Source organism: Xiphophorus maculatus, chromosome 16 (genome assembly GCF_002775205.1).
Source record: "Xiphophorus maculatus strain JP 163 A chromosome 16, X_maculatus-5.0-male, whole genome shotgun sequence".
In the NCBI taxonomy this organism is placed as follows: domain Eukaryota; kingdom Metazoa; phylum Chordata; class Actinopteri; order Cyprinodontiformes; family Poeciliidae; genus Xiphophorus; species Xiphophorus maculatus.
In genome coordinates this window covers 20,890,280-20,910,470 of record NC_036458.1, presented here as the reverse complement: position 1 = coordinate 20,910,470, position 20,191 = coordinate 20,890,280, and the positions used below count along the sequence as shown (strand labels likewise).

Sequence of the window (20,191 nt, the reverse complement as noted above, 5' to 3'; positions counted from 1 at the left end):
CCATCCAGCGCACGCGGGCCTGTTTCCAATCTCAGGACATGCGTGATGAATTTGGGAAATCATCTGCAGCTCTGCCGGTACCGCACAGCCCACCCAGTCCGGACCCAAGAGCCCTCCGGAGCCCCCCGCCCCTCCTCCGGCGTATCAATACGATTATAGAGGCAAGAAATGTGGGGATCTCCAACAAAATCAGCTCCGTCACGAAACACAAACATAAAGAGGGCCTCGTAAAAAAAAGAAAACATCTTATTTATCCTAATATCACGATCCGGCTTCCAATCACCCGCTTATTTATAGAAGTAATCTGTCGGGGTTTGCGCAAAAATTGAGAACAAAGGCTGTTTCTGCCGCAAAATAAAGAGAAAAGATCAAATATGATCTGTTCCTCTTTTCATACACTCATAAAACAAACTGTTGTAATGTCATTTAAAACACTTTGTTTTATTGGGATACATTTTGATTATTTGCGGAACTTTTGGCTTAACAGCTAAATAAAAACTTAAATTAAATTTCAACCAGCTTGAACAATGTGCACACCCAATCTATCTAATTAAGATCCCCGTTTTGATCGGCACTGAGCACATAATCCTAAAAAGTTATTGTAGCTTTTTTTTTTTTTTTTTAGTGCATTGCATTGTGATTTACTAGATATTAGGAAAGTTTAAAAGCTAACAAATGGGCTACGTTTCAACAGATTTTTAAATGAATTTATTCAACTTAAGTAGATGGACAAGATCATTTTACTGATCAGCTTTTAAAAGCAAACAACAAACAAACATTAATCAAGTGCATCATATCACAGTTTAGTAACGAAATGGCAACACAATGGTGTACTTCTTTAGAAATAAAAATCTTAAATGTCATGTCGTTACCAGGTAACTGGCAGGTGAGCACTGGGGAATTTTCCTACAGGAAAATAACTATTAGCTAATTACAGGTAATTAGATGATATGATCACATTACCACAATCAATTGTCAAAAAAATAAATAAATAAAAATACAGCATCCCTCTTATATTTTACATCTCCGTACTAAATGGCAATAATCTTGGCAACTACAGGATAGAAAATATAACATTTTAATTGAAATCTTACTACTGAGCTGCATTAGAAATTGCTACCAGAATTGGGTTGGTAATTAACTGATGTAATATGAATGAAATAGACATAAAACTCTCAAATCTCCATGGCAACCATCATTTGTTGGCCTCAAGTGGCTCAGAGTTAAGAAACGCCACAGCAACCTTCTCAACCTGCATTTGAACTTTTACTGAGACGACGCATTTATTCATAATACGAGCCATATAAACATATCAGCTTCAACTGATGTTTTTTTTTTATTATTATTTTTATTATTATTGTTATTTTGTTAACCTTACACGACATAAGGGAAGTTTGAGGAATCCCACCTCAACAGCAGGTTTATCTGCTGTTTGAATGACACATGAGGGAAGTCTTTGTTTAAGACAAAACCACAATAGTAAACGAAACGCTCCGCCCTGCTGGAAACTCGCAATTACAGAAAATATATATACAGGCTTTTTAAAGGTTACCTCGCTTACTTTTGAGCGCCGTTGTGAAATGAGAGGTTTTGAGGAGAAATCCCCAAACACCTCGCCAACGTGAGGCTGGGTCTTAACTCCTAATCCCTCCTCGGACGAGCAGGGCTCCTGCATGCAGCCGCACTTCATTCACACACTTCACTCACAATTACATGTTTTCAGATGCTCAACAGCGGATAGGAGTGGAAGGAGTGATTTTGTGCTGCTGTGTGAAAACAACAATTGGTTACCCTGCAGGCTGGAGTCGCAGGATAAAAACACCTTTCACTAGATTTACACAAGACACATCCTCACATATGAAAGGGAGAAAATATATATATATTATGCTCTCTTTATTACCTGACTGCTCTATAATTTATAAAAAAATTAATAAATTGCACATTTACCAAGCATGTTAAAATCTAAATGCTATGTTTAGTAATTACTTCTTTTTGTTAATGAAATAAACACTTTAGTTAAAAATGTAGCTAAAGAAGTGGGTTTTAGTTAGCCGCTAGCTATTCTCATTTATTGTGTCCAGCAAAGATCCAGATGGCTGAAGTTTTTATAGGTGGTACCAAGAATAATTTTATCAACTCGGTAAAAGTTAAGGACCTCATATAGGTCCTTCACTCTCTCTCAAACTTGTGGTTGAGAGAGAGTGTGTGCTGAAGCGAGAATTAAAGTTTGTTTCTAGCTTTAGCAAAAAGTGCTAATGTGTCTTGCTGAAGTAAAACTTGCTACACTATTGAAACAAATTTTGTAAGATATTAAAAGTAAGCAACTCAAATTTTATTCCAATGTAGTCATTTGTAAACCGAGTTGCCAATAATTGTTACATTTTAACGACATTAACTGCTTTTTGCAGCAAATATACTTTTGATTAGAATTTAGCTGAAGGTGTTGGTTTAGCTAGCCGTTAGCTATTGTCAATTATCAAGTGTGGCGTCCAGCGGCGAACCATGAGCCCTGTATGTTTACATGGGTTGAATTAAGGATAATTTTATCAACCCAGTAAAAGTTTTGGAACTTTTATAAGACTTTTGGTTGATTAAGTCCCTGCGCTGAAGCAAGGGTTGAAGTTTGTTTCTAGCTTTAGCAAAAAGCGCAAACACTGAAGTGAACTTGCTTCACTATAAAAAGGAATTTAGCAACAAAAAAAATCACAAGTAATTAAATTTTACATGAAGCATTGTCTTTTGTGAACCTATAGTTTTTATCAATTGTTCAATTTATATATTTGGTTAGCCGTTAGCTACTCGCATTCATTGTATGTTTTGTCCAGCAGAGAGCAGTGAAGCTAATATATTTATATGGGTCATATAATGAATGAATGATATAATACAGTACAGACCAAAAGTTTGGACACACCTTTTAATTCAACAAGTTTCCTTTATTTTCATGACTATTGACATTGTAGATTCACACTGAAGGCATCAAAACTATGAATAACACATGTGGAAATATGCACTAAACAAAAAAGTGTAAAACAACTGAAAATACCCCTTATATTCTAGTTTCTTCAAAGTAGAAACCTTTTGCTGTGATTACTGTTTTGCACACACTCTGCATTTTCTTGATGAGCTTCAACAGGTCGTCACCTGAAATGGTTTTCACTTCATAGGTCAACCTGCCCTGTCAGGTTAATAAGTGGGATTTCTTGCCTTATAAATAGTCATGAAAATAAAGAAAACCCATTGAATTAGAAGGTGTGTCCAAACTTTTGGTCTGTACTGTACATTCCCTGTAAAAGCTTAGATATGTAATAATTAAATCTATATTTGAGATATTGTCTATGTTTAAGCAGAAATTTAGCTTGTTAGCATTTAATTCCGTCATTAGACACACTCTTACTCGTGGTTGTCAAGGAAAACTGCTGACAGCCCCTTTGTTGGAATAGATTATTTTAATGTTACCATTTCAATGACACTGTATAGTCATTAAAATGACTGGTGGTTTAACTTGAAAATGGAAATTCACCTGCTGCCTTGAAAATGCAAGTGAAGCAGGAACATTGTCTTTGCTTAAACTCAGAAATTAAAGAAATTAACTAACACAGCTCACTACAGTGAGTTTATCTTTCACAAACTAACCTTTTATTTCAAGATCTGAAGCTTTAACTTAAATATAATCAGTTAGTTAACATAAATGGAGCTGGAATATTACATAACAGTTCGAATGGACAAAAATAATTTGTCAGAATTAACTAATTGTCAATAAATATAAAATAATTTGAAACCTGATTCGCCTATGAGCTACTGAATGTAGATCATTTCCAGGAAAAATTCTCAATTAAACTTTACAAAAATGAAAGCATGGAAATTCTTGCACGGATTTAATTGCTTCAATTCAGTCGGAGGGTTTTATGAGGGTAGAGTTTCCTAATTTCCACGCGTCTCTCCTTTCCGCGTCCGTTTGGCACCGACGCGCTGGTGATGAGACGGGTGAGAGCGCACGGCTGGTACAGACCCGTCTCCTTCTGCGCTTCTTTTCATTGGTCAGAATCCTCTCGCTCGTGACATCACATCCAGCCGACCCGCTGCAAAGCGAGCAGATGATGCTGGACACCTCCAAGGACGCACAGGCGTTTTGCGCTTTACGCACGACCGCTCGCGGAGAGCCTCCCCGCACGTAAAGGTAAAAATAAATAAATAAATAAATAAAATAAATCAGACTTGGATCCCGATGCCTCGGGGTCGGCAGAGTGTGCGTGTTGAGAAGCGGCACTGCGGCCGAGCTCGGATTTGTTCGACACTGGGACTGGAAATGGACCGTGCGTAAGGCTGCGTGCGTTTCGGGAGCGGAGCTGTCACTCAACCCCCCCACCACCACCTGTTGCCAGGTGGGTCCTGGCCTTTTTTCACTCCTGAACATCTACTATGACATTAGGTCTGGAAGGTCTTGTGGATATGGAGGATATCGTTATCGACGTGGTGGGGGAAGGACTGAAGGACGGCGGAGAGGAGCAGCTCTCGCTTTCAGAGGAGTCTCGGAGCGAGCCGGAGCGCAGCGCGGAGACTTCCAGCAGCCAGACGGAAGACCCGGCGTGTCCTCCTCCTGCTAAAACCAAGTCCCCCGCGTCCGTCAAGCCTCCATACTCGTACATCGCGCTGATAACCATGGCCATACTGCAGAGCCCGAAGAAACGCCTCACGCTCAGCGAGATATGCGACTTCATCAGCCACCGCTTCGTCTACTACCGGGAGAAATTCCCGGCCTGGCAGAACTCTATCCGACACAACCTGTCGCTGAACGATTGCTTCGTCAAGATGCCCAGAGAGCCCGGGAACCCGGGCAAAGGGAACTACTGGACGCTGGACCCCAACTCCTCCGACATGTTTGAGAACGGGAGCTTCCTGCGGCGGAGGAAGCGCTTCAAGCGGCAGCATTTTCGCTTCGACCCGCTGAAGGAGCAGCACCTGGAGCCGAGCGGGCTGCACTGCTTTACGCACGGCGCGTACGGCCTCGGCGCGGCGGCGCTGCAGCTGCCCGGTCTGGAGATCTACCCCTTCCTGCACCACCATCACACTCCGTCTCCGTGCGGCCCCGCCGCCATCCCACCTGTCAGCAGCATCCTGCCGGCTCTGTCCACCTTCTTCTCTCGCAGCGCCCTCACGGCCAAGGCCTTCCTGCAGTCGCAGCCGGGACTGGACGCCTTCTCCCCGGCGCAGTGCGCCGCGTATTCCCCTCCTCTGACCTCCGGCGCTCACTACGCGGCCCCCGGCCTCTTCCGCCCGGCAGCCTCCCCGCAGCTCCTCGGTTTGCACCAGGAGTACCAGAAACTACAGACTCAGCGGAGCGGCGCAGATCTAGCCAAACACATCAACGCTAATAACGAATAACCGCACCAAAACCAGACTTTGACCATGTGTTTTCTCAGGTAACAGAGACTTAAAAAAAACAAAACAAAACAACAACAACAACAAATAATAAACATCACAATTGTTGCCGCGCGAAATGGATGAAACTCCTCCTGCTTTACGGCAAATCTCTCAGCAGGCGCTCTCTTTTTGTATTTTTGATCATGACTTATCATCGTTTGTTTTAATATTTAAATGGCAAATTTCCTCAACTTTTTTCTCTGGAAAAATAAAAGCTGGAGATTTAAACCTCGACTTAACTCGTATTTATGTTCAGATATTTATATATATATTTTAATCTGAGGTTCTTTTTGAAACAAAAATATTTCCTTCTACTATTTTTTACTTGTAGTAACATCTTTTGTAATTGTTTTTTTTTTTTTTTTTTTAAATAAAATCGAAGTAATCTAATAATAATAAAAATGATGATGATAATGAAAATAATAGTCAAACACTTTGGTGAGGTGCTGAAGAGGTTTTGAAACTGTAAAAATAAAATAAAATAATAATAGAAGGAAAATATAATAATAGGACTGGTCATGTCAGGCCTTAAAAGTGTTTTAAAGAAGTGTTTTTAAAAAAAGTAAAGAAATGCTGTCAAAGCAGTATATGCATTAGAATCAGAAATATGTTTAGTCAGGTGTTCATAACATGACAGTAAACAATTTAAAAATATACAGATGAAATAATATGTTAGCAATTTTTGCAGGAAGACCCGTCGCTCCTGCCTGTAGCCGATTCAGGCCATGAGCTCAATCAGGCTCTGAATAAAAGACAAGATAACTTTATTAATTCAATGTATAAAAGTCTCTGAAAATTTGTAGCTAGGTCAGTTCTGCAAAATTTTCAGTTCGAAAAATGAAGTCTGTCCAAAACTGTCTTCATATACAACACTGATAACAGAGACAGTAAAATACAAACAAAATGCTTACAGAACAACGATGCCAAATTTTCTTTTTGTGTTCAACGTGATTTATTTTCCACCGCCGTGGACAAAGACACCTGCAAATTGTTGTGTCTCATGTTATGGACACACACACACACACATACACACACACACACACACACACACACCTACACACACATATAGTCGTGCTGGAAAATCTCTGCTTTTTGCTCCTTTCTTGCCAAAATTCTAATTAAAAAGGGTCACTTTTAAAGGAATATTTCACAAATGCCTATAAATGTGAATGACAATAATGTTAGACCTGTTGTGGAAAGATTAGTTTTTGTTTTGAAGCAAGAATAAATTCTAAATATATAAACAATAAATTTAGATTGTTTATATGTGGGGTTTGGTTGTATTGGAAAACTTTCATTATTATTATTATTATTATATTTGTTGTTAGAATTATCATTATACGTCCTGTTACAAGCTTCTTGTTTTTCTTTAATTTGTGAAACAATCCAAAGAGGATGAATAGAAAACTCACATCCCGACCCGTTAAACCTCCTGAGTTTTCAGACTGAGTTAATCAGAGGATACACGACTCAGTCTTCCGTTCATTTCTCCACCCGGCTCGTTTCGGGCGTCTGATTGATTTATTATTCTTTTCAGTTTCACTTAATTCCACGGCTTACAGTGAGGCGGAAAGCAGGGACATGATTTAGAGCAGAGCTGTATTTGCTGTCATTTCATCCGTGAGATGAAATGACCTGTTTCATCAGCCTGTTGAATCTTCAGGATGGATCTCAATTGAATCTTGGCACATTTTGGGTTTTTTTGCATTGTTCCTGCAAGTGATTTTGTGATATTTATGTTCGTCGTCTTAAGCGGCCCGCGTTTTACCAGCAGATTCACCTTTCGGATTTTACCTTTCCTCTCCACTCTCCAATGTGGGATTCATGCAGGGCGGAAACGACATTAAGTCAGTTTGACTCCCAAACGTCAGGATGTTTGAAGTGCATCGACGTGAACATCAGGGCACAGATGAGGGAGCAATCTGCCAAGAGCAGAAAAAAAAAAAAATCATAGAAAGAAAAAAAAATCAATCCGTTCTAACGAACTGGCACGATGCTTTACTGACTTTTTAAAACAGCTACGGTTTCAGAACCCGTCGAAGTTTCCCCTCCTATCACCCACTTTAGAGCTCTTTTGAGAAGAGGTCAGAGAAAGATGGCTGGCTGACCTGAGTTTTATCCAATAGTGGTATTGTCCCCCCACCCCCACTTGTTGCCGTGCGCTATCATCCTGCTGGCTGTTGTTGGACTTTTCCGCTGCTTGAAAGAAAGACAAAACTCATTTGTGTGGAAATATTTCCACAGACACTCGTGGTGTAGAAACTAAAGGAGTCGCTCTTATTAAGCTAACATTTTTATTAAAAAAAAACAAAACCAAAAACCAAAAGCAGAATGGTAAAAGTAAAGAAAAGTCATAATACTCTGCACTCTAACGATTATAAACTACTAAATTCAGCAGGTGCTTAAGTCTATATCTCAAAATCAAAATAGCAAAAAATAATGACCATAGAAAACAACTACGATCATTAATTAATTGTCATGTTTTAGCAACAATTTGTGATAACTCTATGTGGAACGTACAGTAGCATCCCCACCCTCCCCCACGTGTTGCTTTGCACTCCTGACCGGCAGTGTGCAGCAATGCCTACGTAACCAGCAGACCGGTTAGTTTAATTAGCTAGCTTACATCAGGCAAAAAGGGGGGGAAACCTTTATAATTAGCTTTTAATTGTTGTGTAAATTGTGTTGCCAGTAAATTAAAGTGTTGTTAAGGAAGAATTTTTGCACCAGCTCATGATTATGAGGCTTTTCTGCTGTAGAGGAAAAAGAAAACAAAAGATACATTTTGTGTAGAGCAGCTGATTGGCAGCCCAGAACAGGAGATGGGGTCATTTTTTACTGGAGGGGCGGGGAGGGGTTAGTCGGTGCACCTGATAAAATAAGCAATTCTTTAGGCTTGTGTGTGGGGGGGAGGGGGGGGGGGGGTGTAGCTATGACCGCACATCAGTTTTCCATCCCTGCTCACTCCCCCCCGACCCCTCTCTCTTTTCCTTCTGTACATCATTAAGTGTTTAAAGGCTTTATTGAGTCTTTTCCTCTAGTAGAAGTCAAATGAAATCTCCGTTTTAATAATCAGCGACATATTCCCCCCCCCCTTTGGTCTCCTGTGAGGTCTTTGCCCTCAAGAGTCAAATTTAACGCTGTCTGCAAAACCGCTCAGATTGGCAACAAAGCGCTGAAGTTTCACACTCAATATTCCGCCTCGGAGAGCCCGGATCTCGGTCACGTAGGCGCGAGAGATGATTCATGGGAACGAACGCACACGGTGTGACGGCGTCTCCAGTCGTGTTCGCAACACACACACCCCTGCCCCCCCCGCCTCCCCCCCCTCCCATATCCCCACGCAGCGTTTTCAGCTCGCGGCTTCTTGCCTGTGGAGGTCGGCGCGCGCTGGCAGGAAAGCGAGTGGATTCAGTCAGAAGTCCATTCATGCCTGACAGCAAGGCTGTACCAGTGCTGAGAACCGCGGCCAAGCCAAACAGGCAAGATAAACGTTTTGGTGGAGCTCCCCGCCTCGCTTGCCTTCAGTCCTTCTGCCTCCACCAAGGCGCGAGCCCAGGAGAGAAAGGTCCATTCTGGGACGAACACTGAGAGTTCAGAGCACGTGTTGCTGGAAACGCTTCTGAAGTTAATTCGTCTAATGTAATAATTTGGTGTGATTTTTTCTTTTTCATAAGAGGTTCAGTGTGTTGAGAGGTTTTTTTTCTCTCTTCTTTCCACGTAGCCTAGTTGAGCTTCTGGACCGAAAGGACACCTTGTCTCGTGGGGTTTGTTACTTGTGGCTGTCGACGCCTTTTCATTCATGTAATACTCCAGAATAGACACTGTGTGGGTCCGTCTATGCATAGCACTCTGTCCAAAACTTCCTGAGAAGAATTTGGTTTAAAAATATATGTAATCGTCTTACAGTAAATTTTTACTGTATTAACAAAAAAGTTTTCCTTTAAAAATGGAAAATATGTCATTTGTTCAACATAATTTTAAAGCACAGACTTAATTTAAAAAAAAATATAAGAAACTCACTATGTGAGTTATAGCCTATTTATCATTTTTGCAGCGCTGCTCTTTATAGAGTAACATTCGCATAGCAAGCTAATACTGACTGGCTAATACGTTTGACTAATAGCTACGGTGGACCCTGCAGCCGGCTGCTCAGCAAATATCATGTAGCTTTAAAACAGCTTTACTTTAACTACAATGAAAATATTTATAAATTAAACTTATAAGCATTTCTCGTAGGCTTCCTTCCGCTAGCTGTCTGGCTGTGTGTAGCAACAGGTGCGGGATACCTTGGTTTACTTTGACATTGGAAATCGTCTTATTATTATTTAGTTCAAACTAAATAATGAGACGTTGATGGCATGATGATGACCTTGAGTAAAAGTAACATTGGTTTCACTGTATTAATGTTTTTTTACTTGGGAGGGTACGGGGGGGGGGTAAACAAAATAAAATGACAAGCTAATATTAGCTGGTCAGGCTATCTGCTGTAACTAGCCTGTTGTCCGATGCTTGCAGCTCACCAACTGTAGTTTTAAAACAGTGCTGTTCCTACACTGGGATTGTGCACACCTTTAGTGACCAGAATTACTGAACTCTTGAACTGAACTGAGTTAAACTGATTTGAACTACTGGAGTAGGTGGGAGGGCTTATTTATCTCTTCCGTGATTTCGTACAAAAGAACAGAAAATTCTGATGCTTTTTGAAAACGTTACCTCTTTTAATATTTGGACTACCATGATACCGGTAACCAGCCAAAGACACTGCGAAGTCAAGTTAAGTTTATGTGTTTTGCACAATTCAGCAACAAGGCAGTTCAAAGTACTTTACACCATATAAACACTGTGCAGTCACCAAATGTGAAACAATTAAAAGTCTTACATTGTGTCAAGTGCCGTCATCTAAATCATCAATTCACATCAAAGGCAGCTCTAAACAGGTGGGTTGTAGCCTTGATTTAAAAGAACTCAGTGCTTCGGCAGCTTTGCAGTTTTCTGGAAGTTTGTTCCAGATTTGTGGTGCATAGAATGCTGCTTCTCCATGTTTGGTTCTGGTTGTGGGGATGCAGAGCAGAACCAGAGCATTCATCCATCCATTGTTTATACCCAGTCATCCTCACAGGGTTCTGTGTGTGTGTGTGTGCGTGTGTGTGTGTGTGTGCGTGTGTGTGTGTGTGTGTGTGTGTGTGTGTGGTGCCTATCTCTGAGACCAATTGAACTAACAGTCATACTTTAGGATTGTGGGAGGAAGGTGGAGTAAAAGCCCCAGACAGGGATTCGAACCCAGGACGTTCTTCTTGTTGAACAGTTAACATGTGCTACCAACTGCCCCACTGTGCAGAACTACATTTAAGGACATTATTAATGAACGTCAGCTGCTCCATTAGTCTCCACATCATCACTAAAAATTGTTGGCCACTCAAAGGTGGCAGAAACCATACACCGTGCTAACGACAACAATATTCTGGCTTCCGTTGATCTCGATGTTGTTGTTCAGCTCCCGTTAGCAAACCTCACACCTTCCTCCGCAAACGTATCAAAGCTGACGTTTTCTCCCCTCTCACTTTAATGGCTGACTTCCACGGGCCCCACTTGCTTGTTGGCGTTTGCTTTTCCTGGCAGAACCAGGTCCACGCTGCCCTGCTTTGGGGAGTCATTCAATTATAAATCTTCCACCCTCCTCTTGCAGCCTCCCCGACCCACTCCTCCTTCCTTCTTTCTTCTCGCAGGTCTACGCGTTCCCCTGCCAAACCCAGTAAAACCCGCTGCTCCGCTGGTACGCCTCTCTTCGGTCTCGTGCCCAGCGTTTTATTATGTTCAGGGTGGCGAGGCACAGCGCGGCGTGTTTTTTTGGAAAAGGGACCCCCTCTCGAGACTCTGTGCCAACAGATGACAGTGACATATAGCAGGAAAGCCACCCAGAAGGAGAATGATCTCACACCTCAGCCACGCGCTGGCTGGGAGTGGGAGAAAGTAGAAGGGTAGGGGGGTGTGGGGACGGGAGTACAGCTGGGGGTAGAGGGAACAATAAAACAGATTAGGAGAAGTAATCATTACTGGAGTAAATTATTATTATTTTTAAAAAGCCTCAAAAGTACAAAAACAAATCTTCAGACTTGATTGTTTCTCTTTATTATTTCTGAATATACTAAACAGTTTCTGAAATGAGCTAAAAGATTTTGAACAACTTTAAAATATTCAGTGATTTCTACATTCATCTTAAATTAAAAACAACACACAGGCTTTCATATTGCAACTACTGGCACTATCTGATCAATTTTAAATTACTCCTGAAGCATTTTGAAGCAATAAAATAGGATTTCATTAAAAGAAATTTGACTTTGTAATTTAGCGACTTGAAATTGGGCCTGTGTCTCTTTAAGAAGCTCCTGCTCTTTCTGAAACTCCGCCTTCAGGAAGTCATGACAACATGGCTCCTCTATTAACCCTTTAACAATATTTTTTTTACCAGCGTTGCTCTGAGAAATAGCTCCTATAATGAGCTCAGCAGACACACAGTTCCACCAGGTGTTTGCTGGTTAATGCTGGCTAGTCTGAAGGAGACTCTGAGGCGGAAGCTAGAAATCCCAGAAGCTGCAGCTCTGAGGAGGAGCTTCGTCTTTGAAGGCGGAGCTAGGCCCACCCACGTGTTTTGCACAGCTGAATGGTTGCCATGGAGACTAAAGGATTCCCCAAAGATGCATGACAGAATCAAAGCAACACTCCGTGTATGTTTTTGATGAGGGAATAACATTAAAACATGATGTAAAACAACAACAACAACAAAATTCTGCTCCCTTTAAAACTACTTTATAGCAAACAGCATGAAAACTTCTATCAAATTATCAGTTTTTTAAAAATTACTTACACATCTGGAGTAAAATAAAACATGTTGGAGGTATCACACTGTGGGACTTCTTTGGTGTGTCATGTTGTGGAGTAGTTGAATAAATCAAAGAAACATTGAAATCAGAATACCGCTGAGGCGTGACTAACTGTGAGAAAGCCAGATTAAAACTGCCGTTGCGCTCATGTTAGTGAACTAATGAGTTTATCAACATAATTATAGTGAAATTGTAAAAACTAACATACAGCTGGCTAAAAACATTGGAGTGTTGGCTCTTGCATGCTGCTGTGACATGAGGCCCACCTATCGCCTGTCTGACGTTTATGAACACCCATCATGAGCAGAAAGGGTTTTTTTGGATGCATGTGAAACAATCCTTTTCCAGGGTGGAATGACATGCACATGTTCTCACAAGGGCCAAGTTCAGGCTCAAATACATACATATACACTCATAAAGCAGATTATAGCTCCTCATAGAGGTGACACATTGTATTACCATTTATACATTTACTTGCATTAAAATGTAGTTTATTGTCCTTTACTGAGTTGCACCTTAACTATACAGTTTTGCTGCCATCTAAGGATACGTTCAGACACTGCAGCCTGAATTTTTGCGTTTTTTTTGTTTGTTTTGTTTTTCTGTGTTTGATCTATTCATGACAATCCGAACATCACAGATCGAATGTTTACAAATGCAACCCAGACCACTTGGACATATCGTCCTAAATCTGATACGTATCTGACCTTTTCAAATGTGACCTGAGTCCGTACAGCCAGGTCGTATTCGTATTCATCCGACCTGTACGTCATTGATACTTTTTTGGGCTAGAAATCAGCTTTTCAGCAGAGCAGTGCTTTCTAAATTTGATTGCTTCCCGCTTTAGGGTGCGTTCACAGCAGCCCTGTTTAGTCTGTTTTAATCAAACAGTTTGTCTCCCTACAAAGATTGGTTCTTTTGAGAAATAAATGTGTAAGCAAACTCTGGTTCTCTTAAAAACCTAGATCTTGGTTTGGTTGAATTGAACTCTGGTGCTGTTCGAATGCAAATGTTTACCAGAGACTGCTCCAAAAACACGAAGCATGAACTGTAGTGCAGGGCACTCTGGGTAAATACAACCAAAACAAACGTGAGAGTGTAGCGTTAGCTCGAGAAATTGAGATCTTTTCCCAACAACAAAAGGGAAATCCTACAACCACTGAAATCTAATCGTACTCCATTTTTGTTTTAAAATTTTTTTTTGAAGATGGAAGTTGAACTTGTGTCTACTACAGACGTTTTTGTGTTGCTTCCTTTGGTGGTTCTTGGTGCAGCGCCACCACAGGTGAGGAGGTGAACTGGTTTTTCAAAGGCTTTGTTTGGTTTGAAAGCAAACTGCACCAGTTGAAACTATAACAAATATTATAATTTTGTACCCCAATTAAACCAGTTCTACCAGACTATCAGGTGTGAAAACACAGTTAGTCCATCCAGAAAACACCTTTTGAGTGTGTTTGGGACTCTGGTCTTGTTAAAACACCCCCTTTGTGTCCAAGTTGAATCTTTCTGAACTAAACTGTTCCCTTCAGATGCTGGAGCTCCAGAGTCTCTGTCCACAGTTATACATCACCAGCGACTGACTCAAAACAATGCAGAAACCAATATTTTCATTGTTTTCTGGAACGCCATAAGTACCAGTATGCCATTGTGTACGGAGCCCCGTGCAGAAAGAAAAACGGCGAGTGACTGAGGGTCATTGCGTGTAACGGAAACCCTGTAAATTCTAGACACTAACAGGTACCATAGAATTGCACAAAAATCCGTGAGGGACGTCGGAGTCCCTGCTCGAAATTCAGTGAAAGAGGTGATCGGAGCCTTGTGCCAGAAGCCCAATAAAATGCATCTACATCGTTTTAAACTGTGTGATTGTGAGCGTGAGTGGGAATAAAAATAGCAACAGGTATTTTGTTCCATATAACACAGTAGGAGTGTAACAGGTAAACCTTCTATGGATGCAAACTCGACTAAAAACCCACCTGTGTAGGATTGTATTTGAAATGTAATCAATTACAAATTTATTGATGGAACCTGACTTAATGTCGTGTTTTGATTGTTGATCCTATGTTGCTTTGTGTTTCTGTGTTTGATATGATGTAAAGCATTTTGAAATACCTTGCTTCTGAAATGTGCTATACAAATATAATTTGATTGATTGATTGATTGATTGATTGATTGATTGATTGATTGATTGATTGATTGATTGATTGATTGATTGATTGATTGATTGATTGATTGATTGATTGATTGATACAATGGAGGCAGGTTTTCTGATGGTGGCATTGGTACAACACAGAGTGGAAGACTCAAGGAAGAAGGACAACCCTCTCCAAAATGGTGGTCTACCAGCTGAATGGCTAAAACTTTAATTCACATCAAAGCTGCATTTAAAATAAAGTTTAAATCAAAGTCGATTCAATTCTCCCATGAAGAGCGGCTAAATATCCGTCCATAGTTACGCCAGACTTATGTTGATGGTTAAGCAGCTGCCACCTGCTACGAGACATTAAGCCAAATATTAGTGGGGGCGTGTGTGTATATATTCCAGTTTGTATGTATAATTTGGACCCTCTGTGGATTAGAGCAAATCCGCCATAATTTCAAACCTGGGCACCTAATTCTTGTTTTTTAAACAGCATTGAGGAAATGTTTCTGCATCACCATTTAACTCTAGGAAAATGGAAACTTCTGATTTGAAAATTGGGCTGTTTCCCTTTAAGAGGTGAGATATTTAAAATGCAGTGGATTTTGCCCAGAAGTGAGGCAGCCTGATCCCTCATAGCAGGTTTAAAAGTCTGTTTTGATGAGGGAACTGTATGGGGGTTTTTTTTTACTTTTAAAAGCCCAAAGCAATGCTGAAATCACTGAAAATGTTGATAGTGCAGGGCCAAAACGGTGAGCATGGTGGTTTTATTCATAGAAAATGAATAAAGCCATTGAAAATGAATGAGAGAAACACGGGTGCGTCTGGAATATGGCAGCTGCGGGATTACGTGTCTATAGTAGAGACACTGGTTGCTGGGTTCTACAGCCAAATTAGCACCAAATACAACGAAAAATTGTTAAACCCTCTCTCAAAAAAAAAAGTATCAGTTTTTCAGCTTTCCGACTTGCCAGCTGTGTATTTGAAGGATGGCTCTCCTCCAAACATCCCTCCTCAATGAGTTTTTGAGTGGAAGCGCAGACTTGCATAAATGTCAGTGTGCGGTATGCACTGCAGGTAGAAGTTCTCCAACCACCAGGATATGAAAAAAACACCAAAAAAAAACTGGACCAAACACAGCAAGTGTGTGACATCACCCGGAGCAGCCCCCGAACCGCTTATTGCTCTAAATGAGAGCCATTAGCCGCACAAACAAAGGCTTCAAATTCGATGGGGCTTAATGAAAAAAGCTTGAGAAGGAAACACAATTAACTCCTGGGCCAAACTGTGTCAGAAGTCGTCAGACTTCAGTTGAGAGCGGGCTCTGGTTACAGTTGCACAAACCCAAAGGCCTTGGCGATTGGCACAGGAGCCTGATGAGAGTCGGTAACCTCAACCCGGCTCTGGCCCGAACGCCTCGTCTGATCTCCGAGGAAGACAAAGTGGTCTGCCTTTCCCTGCACCTCTCCCGCCTCTGTCTGCACTTTCTCCCCTTACTTCTTCTTCTTCTTCCCTCCCTCGCTCCTTCCACCACCACCACCACCACAGCAACGTCTGCAGTGGCATATTACTACTTGGAAACGGATTTTAAAAGGGAGTAGAGACGAGGGGTGCCAGAATGGGAAAAACATGGATTGGCTAAAGGGAAGCAGATTAAGCGTGCGTGCCAAACCTCACGCTTTGCAAGAAACTAGAAAATGACCCCTTCTCTCTCTCTCCTTTCTTTTTCTTCTTTAAAATTTTTATTATTATACTAATGCTCTGAGTTAAAGACCAACCGCATCGTGAAAGGGATGTAAAAAAAGAAAAGAAAGTATGAAAATTCCAGGATTGCCACCTCATCTTCCAAGTTTAGGGTGACTTAATGGCGCAAGGTGCTGGAGATCTGTCAGCATCCTGGCTGCAGGTCCTGCGTTCGCTCAACATCCTGCGACAGCAACACAAATCCGCTAATTCAGGCTTTTGTGTCTGCTAATGGATGTTATGCCGCTTCATGTAGATGTGATATGATAGGATTGATTGCTCCGAAGAAGTTTTTTTTTTCTTTTTTGACTTTTTAGCACCGCCCTGCCACCCAAACCGTCGACCGTCGAGCCCCGCTCATCATCCCATGCCGCCTCTGTTGGTGGTCCCTGGTGTTGTAAGCTATATTCCCCCCCCCCCCCTCTCTCCTTTTTCTTTTTGCTTCTCTCCCTTGCTTTTTTTTCTTCTTCTTCTTTTTTATAGAGCTAACACAAAATTGTTCCTAATTCGCTGCTGCTAGAGGGGGGTAATTTGTGGCTTTTGGCTGAGTGTTGCAAGCCCCAAATTTGAAAAAGCTGCCGAGCTTGAAGGCGCTCTGTGAGGCGCAGTAGGAGCAGCATGCATGCATGCAGGGAGAGGGGCCTGAATTCATTCATCTGACTGCGGAGGAAAAAACACAAAAACATGATAAGCCTCTAGAGGCTGAGGACTGCGATGCAATAATAACCGGTGGTGGGCAGACTGAGCCAAAGCCACCAATAATTATGGCTCTTTTAATGAAATGATGGAGATAATGCGCCGCTCTCTTGAAGTCAGTTCGATCCCAGTTTAGCCTATAAAGACGCCGCGTTTGGATCCGACTACATGTCGGATCAAATGAGTTCGTTTTTACTCATGTTTCTGAGTCGGTCTGGGAATTTGCTTGGAGGAAAAGCAGCGATGCACCGATCCGATGACATCTGTACGTCCCGATATTTCAAAATAAATAAATAAAAATCTGGATCCGGTTTCAGTGACACTTTTCCCAGTCCGTAAGAGCAGTTTCATGAGTTTATTATTGTTATCATTATTATTATTATTGTACATTATATTTATAACTCCTAATTGAACTTTGTCAACCATTTGAGATTTGCAGTTTATTTTCACACTTTTGACCAAAGTTGTCAACCTATTGTTTTTGTCAGTTTGTTTCTTTATTATTAATTTTATATTGGCTGTCGTGCAGCTAATTCCACCGACAGAACAAATGAAAGTGGTGTTGTTTTTATATATTTGACCCAGACGGTGAAAATATTGGGCTGATGCTAAACATCAGATATCGGTCCTGGAGGTGAAGAAAGTGGATCGGTGCGTCCCTAGAGAAAAACGCAACTGGATTCACTGCTGGACAAATATCAAAGCCAGAACAGATGAATTTGCCACTATAAGTTAATTCTTTGTGGAACCATCTTTTGCTGCAATTATGTGTTCAAGATAAAAATATCCTCACGCCATGATACTGCCACCACTTTGTTTCACACTGTACATGGTGCATTCAGGTTCGGTGTTGTGTCGGACTCATCAAAAGTTGTGCATAATTGTAAAATGGAAGGAAAACTATGACATCAGCTTTGCACATAGAGACTTTTTAAAGTAAAAATTTTTCTTCAAGCTTTCAAGTTTTGCCACAGTTGGACTGATGTCCATCCATCTTCCCGTCAACTCTGACAGGCGTCTTGATGGGTGGGGGAAGCAATTCCCCATATCATGATGCGGCCGCCACCATAAATCAAAGCAATGATTAATGATGATTTAATTTACAAGTGGCGCTCTTTAATCCTTATATTTATGAAATAAACTGTAAAATTTGCTTAGAGAACATTTCCACCAGGGTCTCATATTTCAAATGTTGTCATATTTTAAAGATGAAACAACTCCTAAAAGTAATTGGACAGCAAAAGAGAGTGAGTTGGTATGGAAATATTACAGTGGATCCCTGTGAGAACATTGATAACTTCATATTTTAATAATTCAAACGCCAGAAACACTTTAATAAATATTAATACACACAGTGGAAACGGTCTTGGCTCTGCTGCGGAAGTTAAAAAGCAAACTGGTGAGTTAGGATCACCTCCTTTGGTTAGAATCGTAAAGAGTTCCAAAATTTTGAACTATTATTATTATTATTATTATTATTATTAATATCTGTAGTAGCCGTAGTAGATGTAGCAGCAGTGCCCCAGATTGGTCCTAGGTGTTTTGGGAAAAGTTTTGATTTCACAAACACATTATCTGCGTTTCCATTGACCGTAGAATTGCTCAATTTGACATTTTGAAAATAAATTTGTTTATTGGAAATGCACCAAGTTTGAAAAAAGCAAAGAGAAAATTATAGAATATCTTTTGGCGCTATAGGATGTTAGCGCCAAATAAAAATCGCTTTATTTCGCCAAACTGCAATAAAAACACTTTTTATTCCCACATCTCACGAGTCACGTGATCGACAACCGGATGTTGCCCCTGGCGCAAACCATGAAGGTGACAGGAAGTGGTAGGACGGTAATGGCGCAGCATGTTTTTTTTAATCACTCTTTCAATGAAGAAACTTCATTCAGGTACGATATTAACTGTGTTTCTTATGTAACAGAAGTATGAAATTAACCTGTCACTTTAATAAATACTGAAACAACAATTTTATACTGAGAAAAAAAAAACTTCACTTTCTGACCTCTTGTTAGTCACATAAAGAAGAACAAAGAGGAGGTGAGTTTTTCTTCTTCTACTCTTTACTCAGACCAAGCGTGCTCCGTGTTGTGTATGATACACTCGGCCAAATAAAATACTGTTCAAGCAGATAACTGGAAGTAGCACATGGCAACGTTTATTTACGAACCGGGAACATCTCTTCTTCTGCACAGGTTCCACTCACCTCTCTTGTGCACAGCAAGAGCGCCACCAACGGCGAATTGTTATATTTCGTTTACCTTCAGATTATACAACCAAACAGCCTCCGACCATAGGAGCATAATCAGAGCAAAAGTGTCTAACAATCTTAATCCTGGAGGTTCCATTATTTCTTTGTCTGGAACACCACACTCCGTTATTTCGACAAACAGGTCCGTCTTCGCTCCCGTCCCTCCTTGGTGGCCCTCGCTCTCCTTGGTGGTGGAAACCCACATGGATGTTTCCCCCCATTTTTTCCTTTTTTTTTTCTTTTTATCCCACATTCTCTTTCATTTCCACAACAGCGCGTCATTACCCGAGTGTTTAAACACTTAGGAACAGTTTAAAAAGGAGGAGCGAAAAAACACTCACGAGCAATGAACAGCCCCACATTAACTGCGCATCACTCGGGGGAGCAGTAAAAAAGCTGCCCCGAGAGTGAAATGAAGTCAATAAATAAATGTGGCTGCTTGTCAGACGTCTGGAGCAGCTTGAGAGGCTTTCAGCGACGAGGGCAGCCGTAGCGTTGAGGCGAGAGGGAGCGGCGGGAGGGCCTGGAAGAATTAGCAGCTACAACTCGCCGAGAAGGCTTTGACTAATGAGGGTGGGTTTGCACCGTGATAAATTCAAAAACAAGAGGAATGTTTGGTCTGCGCAGTTTGTTGAAAGTCACAACGCTCGCTTGGCTCCCCTCACTACAGATTAAGTTTATTATTTTTACGCTGATCCCACATGAGCTATGTCTGACAAAGATGCTACTCCCTGCATGGGTCTCCTTTTACAGCAGTCCGTCAGACTGACAACAAACTGTGCAAAGGAATGTCAGAGGGTATTAATTATGGGCTATTAAAATTACTCACGTTTAAATAAGAGCATTGTAGTTTTGTAAATCTAATGTTCAACAATGGCTACACTTTAGATTTAGCCACTTTATTCTGAACACAAAAGATGGTCAGCTTAGTTAGCAATTAGCTTACAGAGAGCAGCAAGGCTAATAAGTTTATATGGGTTCAGAAAAACTGTCATCACACAATGTTAGCTTTGACGTTAACATTAATGCGTTTACATTCAGTGGTTTACA

General features: G+C 41.1%; 1 protein-coding gene across 1 annotated transcript; it reads left to right on the top strand.

Annotated features, from left to right (window-relative positions):
* Positions 1-3,898: 3,898 nt before the first annotated feature.
* LOC102232666 (forkhead box protein D2-like) lies at positions 3,899-5,649 on the top strand. Its single transcript, XM_005813510.2, has one exon. It carries the CDS (start codon positions 4,420-4,422, stop codon positions 5,380-5,382), a length of 963 nt encoding a protein of 320 aa, XP_005813567.1. The 5' UTR covers positions 3,899-4,419; the 3' UTR covers positions 5,383-5,649.
* Positions 5,650-20,191: the final 14,542 nt, after the last annotated feature.

What these genes read in the sequence shown, in the direction of transcription:
- LOC102232666 (XM_005813510.2), top strand. Translation starts at nt 4,420, where the DNA reads ATGACATTAGGTCTGGAAGGTCTTGTGGATATGGAGGATATCGTTATC.